Source organism: Mytilus edulis, chromosome 2 (assembly GCF_963676685.1).
Source record: "Mytilus edulis chromosome 2, xbMytEdul2.2, whole genome shotgun sequence".
Taxonomy (NCBI): Eukaryota; Metazoa; Mollusca; class Bivalvia; order Mytilida; family Mytilidae; genus Mytilus; species Mytilus edulis.
The window spans coordinates 4,952,067-4,973,100 of NC_092345.1; the positions used below are offsets into that span (position 1 = coordinate 4,952,067).

At 31.5% G+C, this 21,034-nt stretch overlaps 1 protein-coding gene across 1 annotated transcript; it reads left to right on the forward strand.

The window, feature by feature from the left end:
* The first annotated feature begins 2,151 nt into the window (after positions 1–2,151).
* On the forward strand, positions 2,152–8,481 carry LOC139510458 (homeobox protein ceh-30-like). The gene is made up of 3 exons (XM_071297040.1): positions 2,152–2,647; positions 5,791–6,013; positions 8,019–8,481. The coding sequence occupies exons 1-3, from the start codon at positions 2,302–2,304 to the stop codon at positions 8,245–8,247; spliced, it is 798 nt and encodes a 265-aa protein (XP_071153141.1). The 5' UTR covers positions 2,152–2,301; the 3' UTR covers positions 8,248–8,481.
* The last annotated feature ends 12,553 nt before the right edge of the window (positions 8,482–21,034 follow it).

Genomic DNA, 21,034 nt, shown 5'->3' on the forward strand with positions numbered 1-21,034 from the left:
CTAAGGAGCACTCAAAGAGTTGTTACACTCTCTCTACAAGACATTGGTTTTGAAGTCCTTATTCTGACCAGATGTGTCTGTATATCCATCCATCCCGTTCAGACAGAAGAATACATTGTAGCCCTCATTAGTACATGTATGTCTTTTTATGTTATTTTCATTTTGAAAGATATTACATACAGAATCAAAACATGTCACACTAAGTCAGATAAGCGTCAAGGTATGGTATCTTCATAATAATTCCTACGACAATTGTTAGATTGTCAAATGTTATAATAAGAGCACCAATAATCTAGTCAGATATAAACGATTAGGCATATCATGTTGGTGCACTTAACAGTCATGAATTAAAACAATATGAAAGTTGCGAGTTCTATATTCAATCTAAGCAATATATATGTGATTCCACAATACCTTATCGAATAACATAATGAAATTTATAGACAGCTCTTTGCATTCTAAGACATTTTTGGAAAACAGGCAATATAGACACCTTACACATATACACATGTTCATACGACGAGAGGTAATGTATTAAACTGTCTGATCAGTACAACAAAATTGCCCGATTTTCATAATGTATCCTGTGAATAAATGAAAAGATAAATAGTAAAATAGTAAAATATTCGAAAGAAGCAGTGAGTGTATAGAATTTTAATACAGTAAAAAAGATAATACAACACAGTACTAAGTTTTCGTTGTGTGTTTATACGCTGCAAAACTCTGGTTCAAACATTTCTATCTTTTAGTGGGAGAGAGTGGAAAAACAAAGAACGACAGTATTAAAAAAAATAGTTACGGAAGCAACCATTTAGCATTTTTTATGACCACCCCTTTTCCCAGCACAACCAAAAATCTAATGTTTGAAAAAAATTACTGTTTTGAATGACGACAAATTGTAGTCGAAATTCAATCAATATTCTTTCAGAAAATGTCGTCATTTTGATACGCTCCCTCAATTTGTTAAGGCGGTGTCGGTAAAATGTATGTCAATACGACTTTCCGAACATGTCTGTTTGGAAGGGTTTTCTGTATTCCTGGTATGATCTAAATGAATTTACTTTTGACTTTTACAGTTGTAGTGAAAACACAAAATCATTGTTAATAAGTTGATTACTTCTAATCTTTTACAAATTTAAATCACGTGTTAAATTAGTTTTTTTTTAAATTAAAAAATAAATAAAAAAATATGATAAAACACTGCTGATATTATGTTTCCTGTTTATGAATATAGATATGTGCACGTCTATATATTTTCAAAACATGTGTAGGACCACTCTAGCAGTAATTTTTTGATATATTTTTTCCTCTATGTTTGTTTTATATAAACATGTTTGAACGCATTGCAATGTACTTAATTACTCTTTCCTCTCTCATTTACACAATATCATGAATTCAATATTGTTTGATAATGATAATAATAAAAAAAAAACCAATAATAATAATAATAATAATAATAATCATTATAAGAATAGAAAGGATAAAAATAACTTATAATAATAATAATATCAATAATAGTCATACTAATAAAAATAATAATTTTTATGATAATCATAATTTATAAATTATAAGTATAATAATAACAATTATAATAATAATCATGATTTATTATTCAAGACTTCTAAAAGCATTATACAATTTACTCTTTAACAACAAATATAACTATGCAACTTTTGTTTGAGCATCGCTATACATTAAAATGTTTTCTTTTTCGCTGAACTTTATTTTTATTACCATCTTAATTTTAACATTGATAAATAATATAACACCAAATGTATAATTGATCAAGAGTGAAATCTTAAAACAGATAAAATATTGGTAACGAAATAATTATTAAATGTACATTTTTATAACTTTCTTTTACCAGCATCTGTCACGTTTTCGTTAAAATCATTAAAATCTCATTTTCTTTGTTTCTGAAGAATTAAAAACCGTTAATTTCAAACGGCTCATATAATTAACCTTTTAATATTAATGCACTTCCATTATTAGATGTTTCATCAATTCTGAAAAGAAGCCCGTTATCGATTTGGAGAATAGTCACGCCTCTGTGTTGACATCATTGGTTGATGCTCAATTTGTAACCAATGACAAATGCCCGCTGTGTGAACATTTTTTCACAAATAAACAAGTACACGGGACATTGATATTATTGAAAAATAATTTGATGTCGTTATAATCACGCAGCAAACCTTGATACCTGTGGTATTTTTACTCTAGTAATCCTTATTGCTAGTACATTGAGTTGATAATTCGAAAGTGTGATAAATTTTCAATTTAGTACATTTCTGAAAATTCAAAATGAGTAAAGGTGAAGACAAAGAGGACTTCCGAATTAGTGTAACTGAAGATAGCGAGGACAGTTTGCATTCTTCGTGTGAGGACAGATTAAAACCAGAAACTGAACATGAAAGTTCTGATTCAGAAAAATCGCCATCACCAGAGCCTCCTAAACAAAACAGAGCTAAATGTTCATTTTTTATCACAGACATTCTTGCCGAAACACACTCGCGAGTGCCACCGGACAATGCCGAATGTAACAGAGACTCTATTATTTATCAAAGACATTTTTTACCTAAAAGATGTGAAGACAGACAGCTAGTGTCACACAATACAGACTTATATTCAAAACACAGAGATGACAGTGGTAATTATATTATATCTAAGCCAATGCAGACTACAGGTTTTTGTTTTTGGGATAGGGGATATTAGACTCAATAAGATGGGGAGGTATAAAACGTATTTTTTTCAAGGATGTGAACTTATTTTTTTGTCATAACGCTTTCTTTAGAAATGAAGTATGTTTGAGATATACATATTTATATACTATATTGATACATCCTGTAATCAAACTGTATCATAAGGTTGAACAATAATTTAACAATAAAAGTCTCAATAATATTTAAACTTGCCATCAATTTTGAATTGTGTGCATGTATAAATATATAAAACCGAATGAGCAATTTATTTATTGTTATTCCTGGTATATTGCGCAAAGTAGGGAAATGTTAACTTTATTTGCAGTACATGAGAAATTTTAAACATTTGATATATTTGCATATTCATAAACAAAAGAAAAATGTGGTACGTTTTTCAAATTTGTTTCTTTAAATACTTTTTAACAAACATCTTGTTTTTTAAGCACAATATGAAATATAAATAGAAAACGAAATATATACATACATGTATAATATTTTACTTCAATTAGATGATAAATATCAGAACAAACAAACAAACAAATGAATACAAAAAAAAAAAAAAAATATATATAAATAAATAGAAAAAATGAAAAAAAAAATGAAATGAAAAAAAAAAATAGATAAAAAGATAGATAAATAAATGAAATTACTAAAAAAGCTTTACCAGTACATAAATATAGAAATAAATAGATTAGATAAATTTACAAAACAAGGTTTACAAATACAAAAATGTAGAAATAAAAAAAAGGAATGTTTTAGTTATACACTGAATGATATACTTCTTATTTTTAATTTTTTTTATTTTACAAGCAAGTTGATCTACCTCACCGATTATTATCTACTATAGTATATAACGGTGAATTCGAATATTATTTTTATGTGTCCTTGTACCTTGTTCTATTTCCCGTGTCTAATTTCCCCCTTTCTGCTCAAAAATGTTTCTTAAAAATTCTATATCACGATTTCATTTCTTAAAAAAATATCAATTTTGTTTTGGAAAACTGGCGGAATACATATAATGAAGGGATGATGGTGTAAGCTAATAAAACTATGTCATGTTCAGCATAAATAAATGTGAATTATTGTTTTTATTATTATATGCTTTTTTTACTTTCATTTTACGTTAGTTTGTTGTTTATGTCGTTAGTCTCAGTATCTCTTGACCATTACAGACAATGTCATAGTAATATCATTATACGTTTGAATATATCATCCCCTACATTTTATTAATTCGAATGGTGTTGGCATAATGGCATACATGTATATAAACAACTGCTCTCTGAGCTCTCTCTGTCGTTCTGCAAATTTATCTTAAGTTCTTAAATTATAGTTTTCCCAAACTCTTCTAGAAACGGACAAACTTAAACAAAAGTAAATATAAAAAAATAAGATGCGCTATGATTGCCAATGAGACAAATCTCAAAAAGAGACAACATGACATAAAAATTAACAGCTATAGTCCACCGTACGGCTTTCAACAATGAACAAAGTAAAGTCTAACCGTTATTATCTGCATTTACTCATTCAATACAGAATGAGAATATCATACCCAATAAACCGCTTTTTGAAACATTGACTGTCTTTAATATTCGACTTAATATAAAAAAGAGGATGTGGTATGATTTCTACTTAGACAACATCAGAGTCTGTCAAATGGCGTGGCTGTAAGCAACTATATATCACTGTATTACCTTCATGGACATAGGATTTTTATTATTATAATATTGGTACTGGTATACTGTATGAGGAAATAATTATTTTTTACATGTGTCAATAATTTCGTTTAGATTGAAGGGCATTACCCTGCTAAAATATGGGTTTTCCAAAAACCAATACAAAGTTGATAGAAAAATATTATAAAACAAGATGTGCAATATTATTATAAAATATATTATTGACTAGGCTATTTGTATAACACATGGTGTGGCTGTATATTATAAGTCAACCAGAATATTCCTTTAATGTTTCTATTGTAAAAGTGGGATTACATTTATAAAAAATGTCGATCTATAGACATGCACTAAGTGGACTACTGATGATTGTATAGTGGTTTAATCAAATCATTTCTACATTCTTTCTCTCATTCATAAGAAATGAATTCTTTCAGGTCCAACCGATGTTTTCTAAAATTGTAATAATGCGATGAATTGGTGATTTTTCAAGGCAAATAGCTAAATTATTTACCAATAGGAAATATGCGTTAAATGATCAAATGGAAAAAAATAGAATTTGTCTACGCTTGAATGACTTAACAACAGCTTAATCAAACCGATGAATATAAATATTTTATTCTAGAATTGAAGAAAAACAGACATTGCTACAAAATAATAATTGAAATATCTTTTACAACAACAACAAATTAACCTTCTGTGTATTTCTATTGAACATACCCTCACCTGGCGAGTATCAAATGAAAAAAGGACTTATTTCCAAAACTTAATTGTCGTTTTCTATGGTTGATTAACTTCCGAATGGTCAACGTATGGTTCTTTAGTTGGTCTCTATCTCTCTCGTAGATCTCTGGCCTCCGGACAAATGTATTGCAGTTCAAAGTCCATTAAAAATTATTTTTCACCTGGAATCTGTAAAAGTCATAATAAAGATGTCAGATATTTTATAAAATGTCAAAGACATTGATGAACGTGTGTCTTGTTTTTACAGTCTTTTTACGTCTTGGTCTCAGTTTAACGATTCTACTTGTTAAAGGTTTCTGGGTACTTTCTTCCATACATTAGAGTATACGCCAAAATTGTTATGAAGTCTTGATGGTTTGTTTTGATTACTATATATGTATTTTCCGTTTCCTGTCTCTTTATTTAATGCCAGTAAAATTTCGTAGGGTTCATTTTGTTTTGTCTTTAGTTTTCTTCGTAGTGTTTTGTTTACGTGTTTGTCTATTCGTCGTCTTTCGAGTTTTATCATGGCGTGGACGTTTTCTCTTGACTTAAGAGTTTCTATGGTAATTTTCGGGTATCTGCATCATTTTCTCCCATATCTTTTTATTCAAATGATGATGACTGTTGTACATAAAACATAAACAAAGTTCAACACAATATTATCATATTTCTAAAATGTATCTTACTTATTACAGATACAGATGACAAAATGGACTGTGATTTTGAAAATTCTACAATGTGTTCCAAACAACACAGGAAACCTCGTAAAGCGAGAACTGCATTCACAGACCATCAATTAAATAGTTTAGAAAAACATTTTGAAACACAGAAATACTTGAGTGTTCAAGACAGAATGGAGTTGGCATCAAAACTGAATCTTACAGACACACAAGTCAAGACTTGGTATCAAAACAGAAGGTAATTATAACAAGAAAATCTCTTTGACCCATTCTACGATTCCATTCTCTACTGAAATGGAGCAACTTGAGAAAATACCATATTTCAAAATATTTTGTATGGTTAACTTCCACTTGTATTTTTGTCCATCTGATGAGTTAAGCCTTTTTCAACTGATTTTTATAGTTCGTTCTTATGTTGTACTGTTATACCACTGTCCCAGGTTAAGGGGCGGGTTGGGATCCTGCTAACATGTTTAACCCCGCCACATTATTTATGTATGTGCCTGTCCCAAGTCAGGAGCCTGTAATTCAGTGGTTGTCGTTTGTTTATGTGTTACATATTTGTTTTCCGTTCATTTTTTTTTATATAAATAGGGCCGTTAGTTTTCTCGTTTGAATTGTCTTACATTGTCTTATCGGGAACTTTTATAGCTGACTATGCGGTATAGGCTTTGTTCATTGTTGAAGGCCATACGGTGACCTATAGTTGTTAATGTCTGTGTCATTTTGGTCTCTTTTGGACAGTTGTCTCATTGGCAATCATACCACATCTTCTTTTTTATAAAGTAACTTTCATGACTACGAGCGGATTGGGTTTGATACAGGAAAACCCATATCAAATTCTAATATCTTGAACTAAGAATATAAATGAGACGCGTTTTTCATGTAAAACTTCAGATAAAAATTTTTAAGAGTTATTCTAGATTCTCAAAAATTTTGAGAATCTAGAATAACTCTTAATTAAAAGGGTTAAATCAAGCAACCTCTCACAAAATTATTTCACTTAACCCACATAGATAATCATGATGAGACATATGTAAAGACACATTTTTGTCAAAGTCGCGTTATACGATAAGCGGATTGTTACACTGTAAAAAAAAAGACAGCACTGTATAAATTTATTGCGTCCCAAGCGCGTTACTAGACTTGTATTCTTCAGGATCGCTCATAGCCGAATATCTGCGAGCCAAGGACTAAGTTGTGTGATTTTTATTTGTTTGACTGATTCATACAAAAATTAATGTTTGATTTGATGACAAACAACTGATGACGTTTTGATATTTTGACGAGCAAGAAATACAAATCATTTGTAACACGACCATTTTCATTCCACAAAGCCGCGGCATTTAAAACTGGAAATTTTCCGGTTGAGTATAAAATTACTCAAATCTTAAATGGCTTGAACATTATCTTAGGACAAGAGGAAATTGCATTAATGAATACTGATTAACAAAGCGAATCAATTGTTTCAAGTTTTTACTTGATTTCGTCTCTAACCGGAATCTAGCAAATTGCTGAGACAACATCCTATTATTTGGCAAATTAAGATGATGTTTGTAAATTTGTGTAATTCCACGGAGACACATGACATTCTCTGAATTCCCACAGCAAATGCGCGACAAATGCTTCACAAATTACCATCGTTAAATGGCGAATTTCCTGGCATGTTAAATGTGATTACAAGTGATACCGTTGTTTTGTCACTGATCGTTTAATATAACAAAGTAAATGGCTTTATAAATTTTATGGAATGATCTAATTAATCCCACTGGAATCGTCTATTAATAATGTCATCAAAAATTTAAATCAAAGAATAAAAATATTTAAGTTATAGTCGTTCAAGATTTGACGTTAGAAATTGGTTTTAGTCTAATTATACTGTTTAGATTAAAAAAAAATATTTGTAAAAATATATAAAAAAAAAGGGGGCACTAAAATGTTTTTTTAACCATCGTGTGCATAATACGTTAGGTAAACCAGCATTAACTAGTACAAAAGTTATATCTCAAAACAGTTTATTTGAATATTGCTGCATAATTCTGTCCACGCTATTAGTTTTGGAATGTTCGAAATCACTGCTTTCTTAAATACAAAAAAAAAATATGTTCTAACCGGACGAAAAGGGTGTAGTCAAATTGTTTTCCTCTCTTAATAAAATTTCCGATATCAAAATCAGGTGATACAAATAACATTGTGTGACTCCCTTATAAATTCGCTTACCTGAAATATTTGATTTTTTTCAGAACAAAATGGAAAAGGCAAACAGCTGTCGGTTTAGAACTTTTAGCAGAAGCTGGTAATTTATCTGCCTTCAACCGGATGTTTCAAGGAGGGCCTTACTGGTCGTCATTTAACCAACACGCTGCAAGGTTAATGACTGGGCTTGATGCTTACTACCTTCGACCGGAAGTGCCGTCTTTTCCTAGTCGTCCACTATCTATGCCACGAATGTATCCTCCATCATCAAGTTAGAAGAACGAAGTACCGAACTTGCTTTCTATGTTCTTATTCAGAAGATTACAAAAGTCAAAATGTTACCGAAAATGACATGACAAAGATCTCGATTCATGGCAAAATGTCGAAATCTGTGATAGTTCAGAAACATTCAAGATATCTATTTGAAAAGATTATTATAAACAATGATTTATTTCGCCAAGTTATTTGTATCAAAATGTTGTACCGATTTAATAATAAAAAATAATAATATAAGTTTATTGTCTTTATAGTGTTTAAGAAATGTTATATGTTATGTTCCTCTATATAAATTACACTACATTCTGTAGCAAATTTGATCCGATATACTGATATACTGATATACTGACAAAGGGAGTCTAAAGATATTAAAAGGACATTCAAACTCATAAGTTGAAAATAAACTGATAATGCCATTGTCATGGCAAAAAAGGAAAAAAGACCAACAAGACAATAACAGGGTACAAAACACAACATAGAAAAAGAAAGACAAATATGCAAATCGTCATTTTATCGCAAAGTGAATAATCTCACAAAACAAATTGTCTCATACTTTAGAAAATTTATTGTTTTAAGCAATTTTAATGAACAGTATATGATGTTATTCGTCTACATGTAAAGCGTATTTTAATGAACAGTATATGATGTTATTCGTCCATATGTAAAGCGTATTTTAATGAACAGTATATGATGTTATTCGTCCATATGTAAAGCGTATTTTCCCTATGAATAGTCTTTCTTGAAACCAATTAATTTTCCTGGTCAGTGCCCATGCATTCTTAAAAGTTTACACTGCTGCTCGAACACTTCCTGTGGTATATCGCTTCAATTAAGTAACAAAGTGTCAATTTGAACTACGTCAATATTTTTTCCAAACACTCCTTTTCACAGAGGAGGTTCATCTAGGAGTGGAAAAAAGTGTATTTCAGATTAACTTATTACTAGCTTTTATTGTGGCCATTTGAAACTGTTGCTGTAAGCAATTACTCCTCAAAGTTACCAGTATTATAATTTAATACGCCATGAAATTATCCCTTTCTTGGTTTATGACACACAGGAGTTGAAGGCCCTTTTTCGAGTTTTTAGCCAAATTATAAAAGGTTGATATTTTGTGATATTGACATACTATTGGATACGGACTATACATTCGGCATACTGTTATTACAAACTAAGACTATACACAAGAAAGACTGGTGTTGTTAACTCTAAATACTATTGAAGATAAATATAAAAAATGTAGTTTGAGTACCAATGAGACAACTCTCCAACCAAGTCATAATTAGTAAAAAGTAAATCATTATAGGTCATAGTACGGTCTTCAACACGGAGCCTTGGTTCACACATAACAACATACTATAAAGGAGCTCAACAATCAGTAGTTTTAAAACCATTAAAACAGGAAAATCAACGGTCTAATCTATATGCCCGCGTCACACTGTCCCGATTTTTACGCCGATGGCAACACGATTATGCAAATTTTAAAAATCGGGACTGATCGTATCCGGATCGGGCTATTCGTAGTCCCATCTTTATCCATCGTAGAACTATCGGCCACTTTTTCTAGCCTTCGGGGACAACTTCGGGAAGGGTTCTAGTTTTTTTAACATGTTAAAAAATCCCCGAAGGTGCGTCCGATGTTGAGGGTTCGTATTGAGTTCGTATCACCATCCTCACCATCGTAATGTCACCGGGAATGCATCATTGAACATCGTATTGCATTCGTGTTTCCATCGTTTCCATCGGGCAGTTTTGACATTACGATGTCTACACGAATGAATCACGAAGCTACCCGAAGGTCTTACGATGGCAACACGACTTCGTGAAGACCTCGTAATCCCGCCGTGTTGCTATCGAATAAAAGTACGAAGGCGACAAGATGGAACTCCGACGGCAATAAATCCAGCTAAATGTAAGTTAATTTTCGCGCTAAAATACATTTAAAGTGCCATGCGCGATATGCACTGGTCAGTCTAATACGACAGTTAAGAAAGACGTTCACAAAACATGGAGCTCATATCATATGATTCTATGAGAACAAGAAAGGCGACAGCGTTGTTTCTATAAATTCAAATGGAATAAGAAGAGCAGCTATTACAGGTTCAGGATTTACTTTTACAAGAAAAATATTATTTTTTGTCAATTTTTCATATCAAGTAACATAATGAAAATCATAAACGCGCCTCGTACACCAACACTGCAGGTACACGTATATAAGGAAACCAACTTTTTCTTCATTATTCTGATTTTTTTATGTATCGTCCGAGTTGTTGTCACACGAATGTTTACTCCATAACCATTTTGTTTTCTATATGTCATATTTTGCCGCATTTGTTGCTTTCCCCACATCCTTCCTTTTGTCTATATTATTATGATATTCTCCTGGAAAGAGCTCTTTTTGAATAAAAGGGATCAACGAACCCATTACCTTTAGACATCGTATGGCCATCGCGCCATCATCGTAATCCATCATGTAGCCTTCGTAATCCATCGTGTAGCCGTCGTGATCCATCGTGTAGGCTTCGGCTGAGATATGAAGCTTAAATACCCGTCTTCGGTTAACCTTCGTACGTCCATCTTTTGCTATCGTATATAATTTCGGCACCATCGTATAGACTTCGTTATTCATCGTACTTGCTTCTGTCACTTTTTGGTATTTTAACGAGATCGGGATCAACTTCGTACGAACTTACAATTTTCGCATTCGGGTGTCCATCGTATATAAAAATCGGGACAGTGTGACGCGGGCAATATGAAAAACCACATCAACAAACGACAAACATTGAAAATCAGATTCCTGATAGGACAGGTGTAAACACATGCAGAACATGTATTACTCCTGATCTCTTTCTTGATATTATTGTGCAGAGCCATTTCTATCACGTTTTCCGTATATTTGAAGGTTGCTCTTCACAAGGTAGCTATTGAAAATGGTTGATGTCATCTTTTCCAAAGTTTTAGTGATGCCATAATTATTTGGTTTACCGTTACAGAAATATCTGTCGTACAGACATTGCAGTCATTTGTAGTAAATTTGTTTTTTATCGTTCATAGATTTTCACTAAATGCAACTTATTGTTACATTTTTACTTGCTATTAGCCAATATGTACTAAAATACATTGATTACAAAGGAGTCAAGATATCTCTGACGTTCTTGCTTGCATATATTCATATGACCTTCAAAATTCTAACGATTTGTGCACGCATGACGTAAACGCATACAGTGTCTGCATCAAAATTAACATAATCTTTCTGTAATTATTGATGAACACGGAAACATAGTAGTTAATTATGATGGTTTGCTTTTATATATAATTTCTATTTTTCTATAATTTAGCCTTTAAATTGGAATTATTCATATTCTACTGTGATTAGAGAAATCACTTTTACTTTCTGTAACAAATTGATTTTTTTCTGAATGATATTTACAAAGCTAAATTTGAATGTTGGTTCTCAACATGAAATAATTTTTCTATTAAATTATTTAACGAGTCTAAATGATGGCTTTTACAATCATTTCATTGCAATATTTTCAATGCACCCGATGTCTGTTACAAAAAAAAAAACACATAAAGAATATAAAAGCTGTGATAATATAGTACAAACGGAAAATATTACTGCATCAGATGTGCATTTTGACAACACAAGCATTTTGACAATAAATGTCCCTTAAAATAAGTTTATGCTCGAGGCCAAAATATTCAAAAATAGAAAACCTAATACAAACATTGAAGAGCTAAAAAGGACATAAAGTTGAAAAACTGAAATCATTTTTGTAAAAATTGAAGTTATTTTAGTTGTTAATGTCTGTGTCATTTTGGTCTCTAGTGGACAGTTGTCTCATTGGCAATCATACCACATCTTCTTTTTTATAGATCACAATAATGTCCTTAATTGACTTTGCAATGCTAAAACCCAAACAGTTTATTGCACATGTCTTTGACAATACAGACGTAAAAATATAAATCATGAACATATTTGTATGCTAAGGAGAACTTTGTTTCCCTGCTTAAGAAACGTAAACGGTTACCCTACATATAATATATGGGTTCAATTTTAATTACCTATTTATGATATGAATCTAGGTAGATATTTCTCATCTGTAAAAACTATTTTAATTATGTTTAAACATGCACTATATGCATCGGCATGTTGAATCTAAATGGGTGGTAAATTAGTGCATACTTTTATCTTATTTTATTTAAAATATATTTATGTTTCATTTGTTCCAATCAAGAATGAAAAGAACCCACATGTTTAAATAAATAAAGCTGTAGATGTGACATAATTGGTTGAATTTAATTAAAGAACGTACTTAATTTGTATGAAGTCTTTACTGGCAGAAGAATTGTCTTATGATCAAATTTGCATCGTTGAGTGTTGGATTTGTTTTACGTTTTTCAAATATCTACTATCATTTCACATATTTTGACAGTCAGTATTTAAGACTAGTGACTGTTCAACTGTAGAATTATTCAGTAGTCGAGACTGGTTATGTACTAACTGTAAAAAACTCTTTTCCGATATATTTGTTTAATCGCTTTTCCTGATGTTGTTGCCTTATGTACATCATCCCATATCTTTTCTGTTCAAACAGAATTCTGTATATTCGTTATTGAAGAGATTGCAAAGTTCTGATATGCTATGGGCTCCAGTTTCCCATTCAAATCTATGAAATAAGAAGCAAGTATGTCACAACACACAACAGCTTCCAAAATTAACGAATCAATTTATTTTATTTGTTAGAACTGTTTTACCCTATAGAGCTGTTCTAAAATAGAACTGCCAGAATCTAGAAATCTGTTCTATTGAGACTGCTATAAAAGAGGGACAAAAGATAACAAAGGGACAGTCAAACTCATAAATCTAAAACAAACTGACAACGCCATGGCTAAAAATGAAAAAGACAAACAGAAAAACAATAGTACACATGACGCAACATAGAAAACTAAAGAATAAACAACACGAACCCCACCAAAAACTAGGGGTGATCTCAGATGCTCCGGAAGGGTAAGCAGATCCTGCTCCACATGTGGCACCCGTCGTGTTGCTTATGTGATTACACATCCGGTAAATAGTCTAATTCGGTAGGTCACATTCATGAAAGGGAAGGGGATTGTAGTTACGACGTAAGGAACATAAAATAGTTCTGGTAGATATAAATAAAGGCAACAGTAGTATACCGCTGTTCGAAAGTCAAAATCGATTGGGAGAAAAACAAATCCGGGTCACAAACTAAAACTGAGGGAAACACATCAACTACAAGAGGAAAACAACGAAACAACAGAAACACTGAAGTGCAACAAAACAAATGACAATGCAACACATTCAGAAACGAACTATAAGATAACAATTGCCATTTTCCTGACTTGGTACAGGACATTTTAAGAAAAAAAAGGTGGGTTTTAAACTGTTCCCAACCTTAGCATTTATTTGTAAGACAAATAGACATGGCACGTGTTTATTTTTCGATTTGAAGTCTATACGATAATTATTACACTTTATTGAACCTATGAAAGCCATTACTTTACATGCCTGTATAAAGTGAGCAATACTGTCAAATTAAAACGACCTAGCTATGTTTGGTAATAATCTTATCATATTTCAGCATTAGTCTTGAATTTCTGCCGTTATCAGATATGAAGCCTGGTGCGTATATCTGTAATGCGTTCGGAACAGATCAACTGTCAATCTAATAATATCTTGTAAGATGCACGTGCACCATAACATGTTATCACCCAATAACAACATTCAACTTATTAAACTGTCTAATCTAAATTAGGATCTGATTTTCCCATACCAAAACCCTAGTCAATACCAGCTTTAAAGTGACACTTCAAAAGATGCCAGTGTCTATTAACTTGTATAATCCTTTCTACTGGTATAAACGACTTTTTGTGACGAGTATCAGCGTAAGACGTGAATGGAGATATTATATGGACGGATTCAATGAAGAAGCTAATCACTTTAAATGGTTGTATTACTTAAATAAACTCATTTTATACCAAAATTTGTAAGATTTGTTTATTTAACTCCAATGACACGATTCACGTCGATTTTCAATTTTCAAATCGTTCTCTTCGTTTTCATGTCCATGAATAAATTAAGAGTATCATTTTCATTAAAATTTTAGACGAACAAAAAGAGTCTTAATAGAAAAATAAAACTCAAACAGTGAAAATCAGCGGTAGCACAGTGTCCATAGTGTAAAAAACTTGTATTACTTTATCAAATATATAATCGAAAAACGAAATGGATATATCCGAACAATTCTTTTTGAAACGGTTCACAAATTTTACTTTTAGAAGTTAAGCCATCTCAGACTTTTGATATCGTTTTAGATATTTAAACATGATCTTTGCTGTATATAAAACTATACAATAAATGAATATCTATTTAAATGTATTTCAAAAATATTATCTATTTCATTCTTACGTATTTAATATGGATTGTGACTCTGACATGCAGAACGAAATAATTAGCAGTAGAAAGCATGCGTAAGGGTAACTGTTAGGTTAATATATCTGACGAAGGTTCTAATATCTTTTGTTGTTATGCTAATGGAACTAGATACAACTTAAATGTACAAGATATGGGTATTTATTTTTTATTCAATTAATAAAATAGTAATCAAATTATTTGAAATCCGCACAGCTGTGTCGTACCCTTTTTTGCATTAACAGAAGCGTTCTCACGCGAAATTATGATTTATGTTAAATGTTAAATACAAACAAATGTAGTGTAGTTTAAATTAACTTAATTCGCTGAATTTAAACATGGGAATCAAAGAAAACTACAAGTTGTCATAAATGAGGATTTCTGGTGAATAAACAAGTTCAGACGTTTGCATAATGGTATACATCCTTAAAATGTCTAGATATATTTGTAATTTGCGGATCTCTACTTGTTTAGACAAATGCCACCCATCCCTTTAAATCTTTGAACTACCAGTAGGTTGCCTTTAATATATATATATTTTATATATATACAACTCGTCTAAACATCAACCCAACAATGTCAGATCTGTAAATTTGTTTCGCAAATTTTTTGTTCTTCCCTCGCCGGGATTCGAACCCATGCTACTGTGATATCGTGACACCAAATCGCCTGCACTGCAGCCGTCCCGCTAGACCACACGACCACCTGGGCTCTACAAAAATAAAGCTTTCAGTGGCCGTGTGTTACCTTTCCTCGTCAGTTTTAATCTAGCGGCGTACTACAGTACATGATATATAAGGCATGGAGATGTTATTGTTACAGATCAGCTCAATTATCTATAGTTAAGGATCCTACAAATTAATGCAAGATACAGTCACAGAAAATAATTATATTCATGAGTATTATGTAATTTTAAATAATTACCATACTTCAGTATCTTATAGTTTTTGGAAACATTTTCCCTGTAAGAAATCTGAATTGTATTATAACAGATTATAAAACTAGATCTTAAATGTTTATGGTATCTACTGTTGCTTTTTATAATTAGTTAAAACAAACTGATGATTCTTTAACACACGGAGAAGTTTAACCTGCCGATTCTACTAGTCTATTCAAATTTGGAGTTAAAAAAAAATCAAAATTTAATGCCTGTGCTTTGACATGTGTGACGCAGCGGGTGAACATTTGAACTAATGAAATGGAAATGTAGATTAATAATTTCTTTTCCATTAATATTCACACAGAGATTTTCTTTTTGGTAAGATAATTTAAGTACCCTTTGCAACAGATACTATTTTCATATACTATTGTTAGTTGACCCTGAACACGTTCCCGCATAACGTGTGTGACCTTTTGCTTACGTCAATTTTCAAAATGATTACATAATCTAACAATTGTGAACCCTTGCTCCTGCCTGTCAGCACCAATGACCTATCAAAGGAATCTAAAACAATGAATATGCTCTACGTGATACATACAGTCCAATGGTAGGCGGTGGGGTCAAACGAAGTTAAATAAAGGCAACAGTAGTATACCGCTTTTCGACATTCATAAATCGATTGAGAGAAAACAAATCTGGGTTACAAACTAAAACTGAGGTAAAAAGTAAAATCACAAAAATACTGAACTCAGAGGAAAATCAAATCGGAAAGTCCCTAATCACATGGCAAAATCAAATGACAAAATACATAAAAAACGAAAGGACCACAACTGTCATATTCCGGACTTGGTACATACAATTTAAAATGTAGAAAATGGTGGATTAAACCTGGTTTTATAAACACATCAACTATAAGAGGAAAACAACGAAACAACAGAAACACTGAAGTGTAACAAAAAACACGACAATGTATACACAGAAACGAACTATAAGATAACAACTGCAATTTTCCTAACTTGGTAAAGGGCATTTTAAGACATAAATGGTGGTTTGAACCTGGTTTTCGACTAGCCAAACAGCGAGCTTTTATGGCAATGTTAAATATAACACTTAAATGACAACATTACGTGACAGGTATACAGTACAAATAAATGCAAGAACAATCAGGACAGAGAAATACACAAATAAACATTACAGGAGGACATTTCGAAATGCTAATAGTTATCAAATGTACCAGGCTTATCATTTAATACGTCATACGTGCGTTTCGTCTACATAAGACTCACCAGTGAAAATCAGATCAAAATAGTAAAGAAAACCGCACAAGTACAAAGTTGAAAAGCATTGATGACCCAAAGTTCTACAAAGTTGTGCCTAAAACGGCAAAGGTTATTTATACCTGGGATCAGAGTATCCATAGTATTAAGAAAATTGAACACGGAAAACTCAGTTATAACTTCAAACATGGATTCAAGTTGTAGGCAATGGGGAGTAGAACTTCTCATATTTATTGCATCTCAAACGTCTTTCTATTAGATGAATTAAACATTAGAGTTTGAGTTATCATTTTGAATCGATCAAAGAGTTCAGGGTAGAGTAAACAGGTTGTGTGTGAAAGTTACACTTTATCATTGGCCTTGGTCTTTTTTATCTTCAATTTAAGGGTTGGTGCTTTATGCATACCAAAACGTTGTATACAATTTCTGCATAAATGATTCATGTTATCTTTTGTTCCGAATAGTAAACAAACTTAATCCTGTAACCTTTTTTGTTCAAAACATTTAAGCATATAACTCTAGTGCAGATGTATGTTAAAAGAACTTAAGAAAGCAATAGTAGAACGAATTTATTGATTTTAAACAAACGCCAAGTAAACAAATATATACTGACGGAATTTAAAGCTGCATGGGTAAAGACGGCAAAATTCTGCCACATTACTGTCCCTTATACGAGGATTAGCCACAACTCCTTTTTTATATTTATTTATTTTATTTATTATGTCTGTTTATAGTTCACAAATCATTGTAAATATAACGTATTTTGATGGGACTATCAACAAAATATGATTAGCCCTATAAAACAAGGTTTAATCCACCATTTTTTACATTTGAAAATGCCTGTATCAAGTCCGGAATATGACAGTTGTGGTCAATTCGTGTTTGATGTATTTTAATATTTGATTTTGCCATGTGATTAGGGACATTCCGATTTGATTTTCTCTTTTACAGCAACATTATACATGTATCTAGGATTTGTCTACAATTGACTAAATTAATAAATGACAACAATGATGATTCCCAGGCTTAAGAAAGAGTTGACTGTTTGTCCCCTGAATATACATGTAATGTATTGCAACTGACACATTAAGCTCGAACATATGCATTCACATATAGGTGTTTCACTCACAGAGAGGTGTACTTAAATCAACAATCAAACAAATATCATCGATAAAGATGTTGAAAACCAACAACACAGATCTGTTGAAAGAAACCTTCAATTTGACTTGATATCTAAACTTCTACGTTATAGTTATCACATGTACCAGGATCATAAATTTAAACGTCAAACGCGCGTTTCGTCTACATAAGACTCATTAGTAACGTTCAGATCAAAAAAGTTATAAAGTACAAAGTCGAAGACTTATATATGTCGGAATTGATTACAAGTTTTATGTAATTTCGCAAACCTTGACAGCCATTGATCTGCGAAAATGAGGTATATGGTTTCAAGAACCATTTATTGAAAATATTTTCTTTTAAATTATTGATAGTTACCTTTTTGATTTTAGTATGCCTAATCATTTAACAATCTTTGAATCTGTTGGATGACTATATGTTTTATTTTTGTGTGATCAGTTGATGTCTTGAGGGACTTTGTAAGGAATAAGTAATATCATTTAAGATAAAAAAAAAAAAATATTTAAATTGTGAAGCGTAAGATATCTATAACATGTAGCGAAAAATGGTATCGTTCTAAGGTATTGGAGAATGGGATGGAAATGGTGTAATCCTGTTTCAAAGAAAGGTGTTTTGGAGATGATGTTATTTTAAGAAGTCAACCTTCGATGAAAACGGAAGCCTTGGTTCTATTGAAACATTCTATACTGGTTAACTTTCTTCGAACAATTTTCCCAAACGATCTTTTATATAACTCAAAAGATGCTAATTGAAAATGTGGCGTTGTAATAATTTTCAGTATACACAACAAATTATTAAATACCATCGTTATGACATATAGCCAAGTTATTCCGTACTTCGTCTAAATTCGATTTTTATAGAAAATTGTTCATTTATACTCGTGATTGACTTTTTATGACAAATATGAGAAATAATATTAACTTATAACAGAAAAAACTTTATTTTAATTGCAATAAGTACTGAATTGGGGTTCATTCAGTACATTATTGAAAAGGTGAAAGGGAAATATCCATATCACACAGGAAACATTTGTCGCTTGGTTGATGAAATTAGTACCTGACAATAGAATAATTTTATAACTCATTTACTGAGTTATTATAGGTAGTAGCATATGCTTAATACTGGTTAACTAATAGGTTTTGTGAAAGGGTAAGATTCAGTCAAAAGGTATGCGAGGCTTGTGACTTATAAACGAGAAATAGTAAACATGTGAATATTCCCACCAGCAGTATGGTTTGTATATGCAGAATATACAAATAAAAAGAATTACATAAAACAAAATATAAAGCGAGTGTCAATGAAAAAAGTGTCCATCAAATCATGCGAAATTTATGTGTTTAGAAATCTACATCATCGTATGGGCTTTAACAATTAGCAAGTCACATGTATATGTATAATGCATAAAAAGAATAAGCGAATAAGCAAAAATATTAGACTGAACATTTTTCATTTAAGTAAGTGCAACGAAGTAATGATAATGTGCCAAATATACTTCCATGAATTCGCGGGTTACCAATATGACAATGCATCAAGGAGAATGTAAACCCAATTGAAAATAGACTAATATGAACAAATGTGTTAATTAGTCTTGAAAACTTTTACACTTGTATAACATTTACCGCCACAACTGTCCAGTCAGTGAATAATTGTTTTACTTCACCTTAAATCAGTTATGTCAGGTACTTGCATTCAAACAAAAAATATTTCCCTATATCATATATACTGCAAGAGAGACAAAAGATACCAGAAGGACATTCAAACCAATAAATCCAATATAAACTGACAAATTAAAGAATACTATGGCTACAAAAGAAAACGACAAACATAAGGGACTTTTCATTTTGAATTTTCCTCAGAATTCGGTATTGTTGTGACTTTAATTTCACTCCAACTGAAAGTTAAAATATAAAGGGACAAAAATAAATGGAATTATACTCGAATATAAAGTCAACACATTAAGGTTGGTAAACAAACCCAATTGATGTGGAAATACTAGTACTATTAACAACATAGCCTGCTAGTACTATTATTTTCAATTATTCCAAACTAGACGAAACTTTTAACTGATTGCAAAAACCGGGAACCAATTTGTTTCTTTGTATGTTGTGTTTAACGCGCCCGTGAGTTTTCATGTCGGCTTTGAAAGGTATAGGATGCTCTGACAACCATCAACCTTCGGCATGAAAACCTACAATCCTTGTCAATTAAGATAGGAGTCAACACAAATAACAATACCTGGGGAATTTAATTTCCAAACATCAGAGCTGACGGGCTATCAGTTACCAATACCTCTACTGCTTAAATCATAGCATTCGAGGGTATCACCAGTCAAGTACTAAGACCTCCAGCATAAGTATGAAAATACTGATTTTGTATTATTACAATTTGATGGTACAGAATTTGGGATTTTGTTTTAAATTAAGAAGTATGTCTCCCACACGAAAAGTTCTGATTTCTTTTCTAACTATGAAAATACACTTTTGTCAGTTTTGTTTTATAAGCTCTTCATATATCTTTTTATTTTATTTTTAAATATTTTTGCCCTGAGCATCAATACATACATTTATTGACGAAATGCTTATTTAGTGCCGAAAAATTAGTACCGGTAGTGTTTGATTATACATGAAATATTAAGTATCCACGAAGGTTGGTTTTAAAAGAGGGGCAAAAGATACAAGAGGGACAATCAAACTCATAAAGGTCTATAAACTAAATAACGCATAGAAGATATGCCTTGCTTTTGGACAGAGACATTCGATTTAAATTAACAAAGCAGTAAATAAGATTTTTGAATTTATCGTTATTGTTAAAATTTAGATATTTAAATACATTTTCGAAACTTATTACAATTAAACTAAACTTTCAACTCCCTCGGGCAATTAAGACCTTTGATGGATTTTGCTATTTTCTTTATCCCTCTTGTTGTCATAAAGCTAGTCTTCGTCTTATACAAACTAGTCTTTCAAACATTCGAGTTCGGGCGTTTCTAATAAAGGTAACTCCAGAAAAGCGCTTCGAATTCATAACATTTGTATAGTGTTGTTATCATTTTAG

What these genes read in the sequence shown, in the direction of transcription:
- LOC139510458 (XM_071297040.1), top strand. Translation starts at nt 2,302, where the DNA reads ATGAGTAAAGGTGAAGACAAAGAGGACTTCCGAATTAGTGTAACTGAA. An exon ending in AAAACACAGAGATGACAGTG is followed by an intron (nt 2,648 to 5,790) that starts GTAATTATATTA and finishes TACTTATTACAG; the next exon opens with ATACAGATGACAAAATGGAC. An exon ending in ACTTGGTATCAAAACAGAAG is followed by an intron (nt 6,014 to 8,018) that starts GTAATTATAACA and finishes GATTTTTTTCAG; the next exon opens with AACAAAATGGAAAAGGCAAA.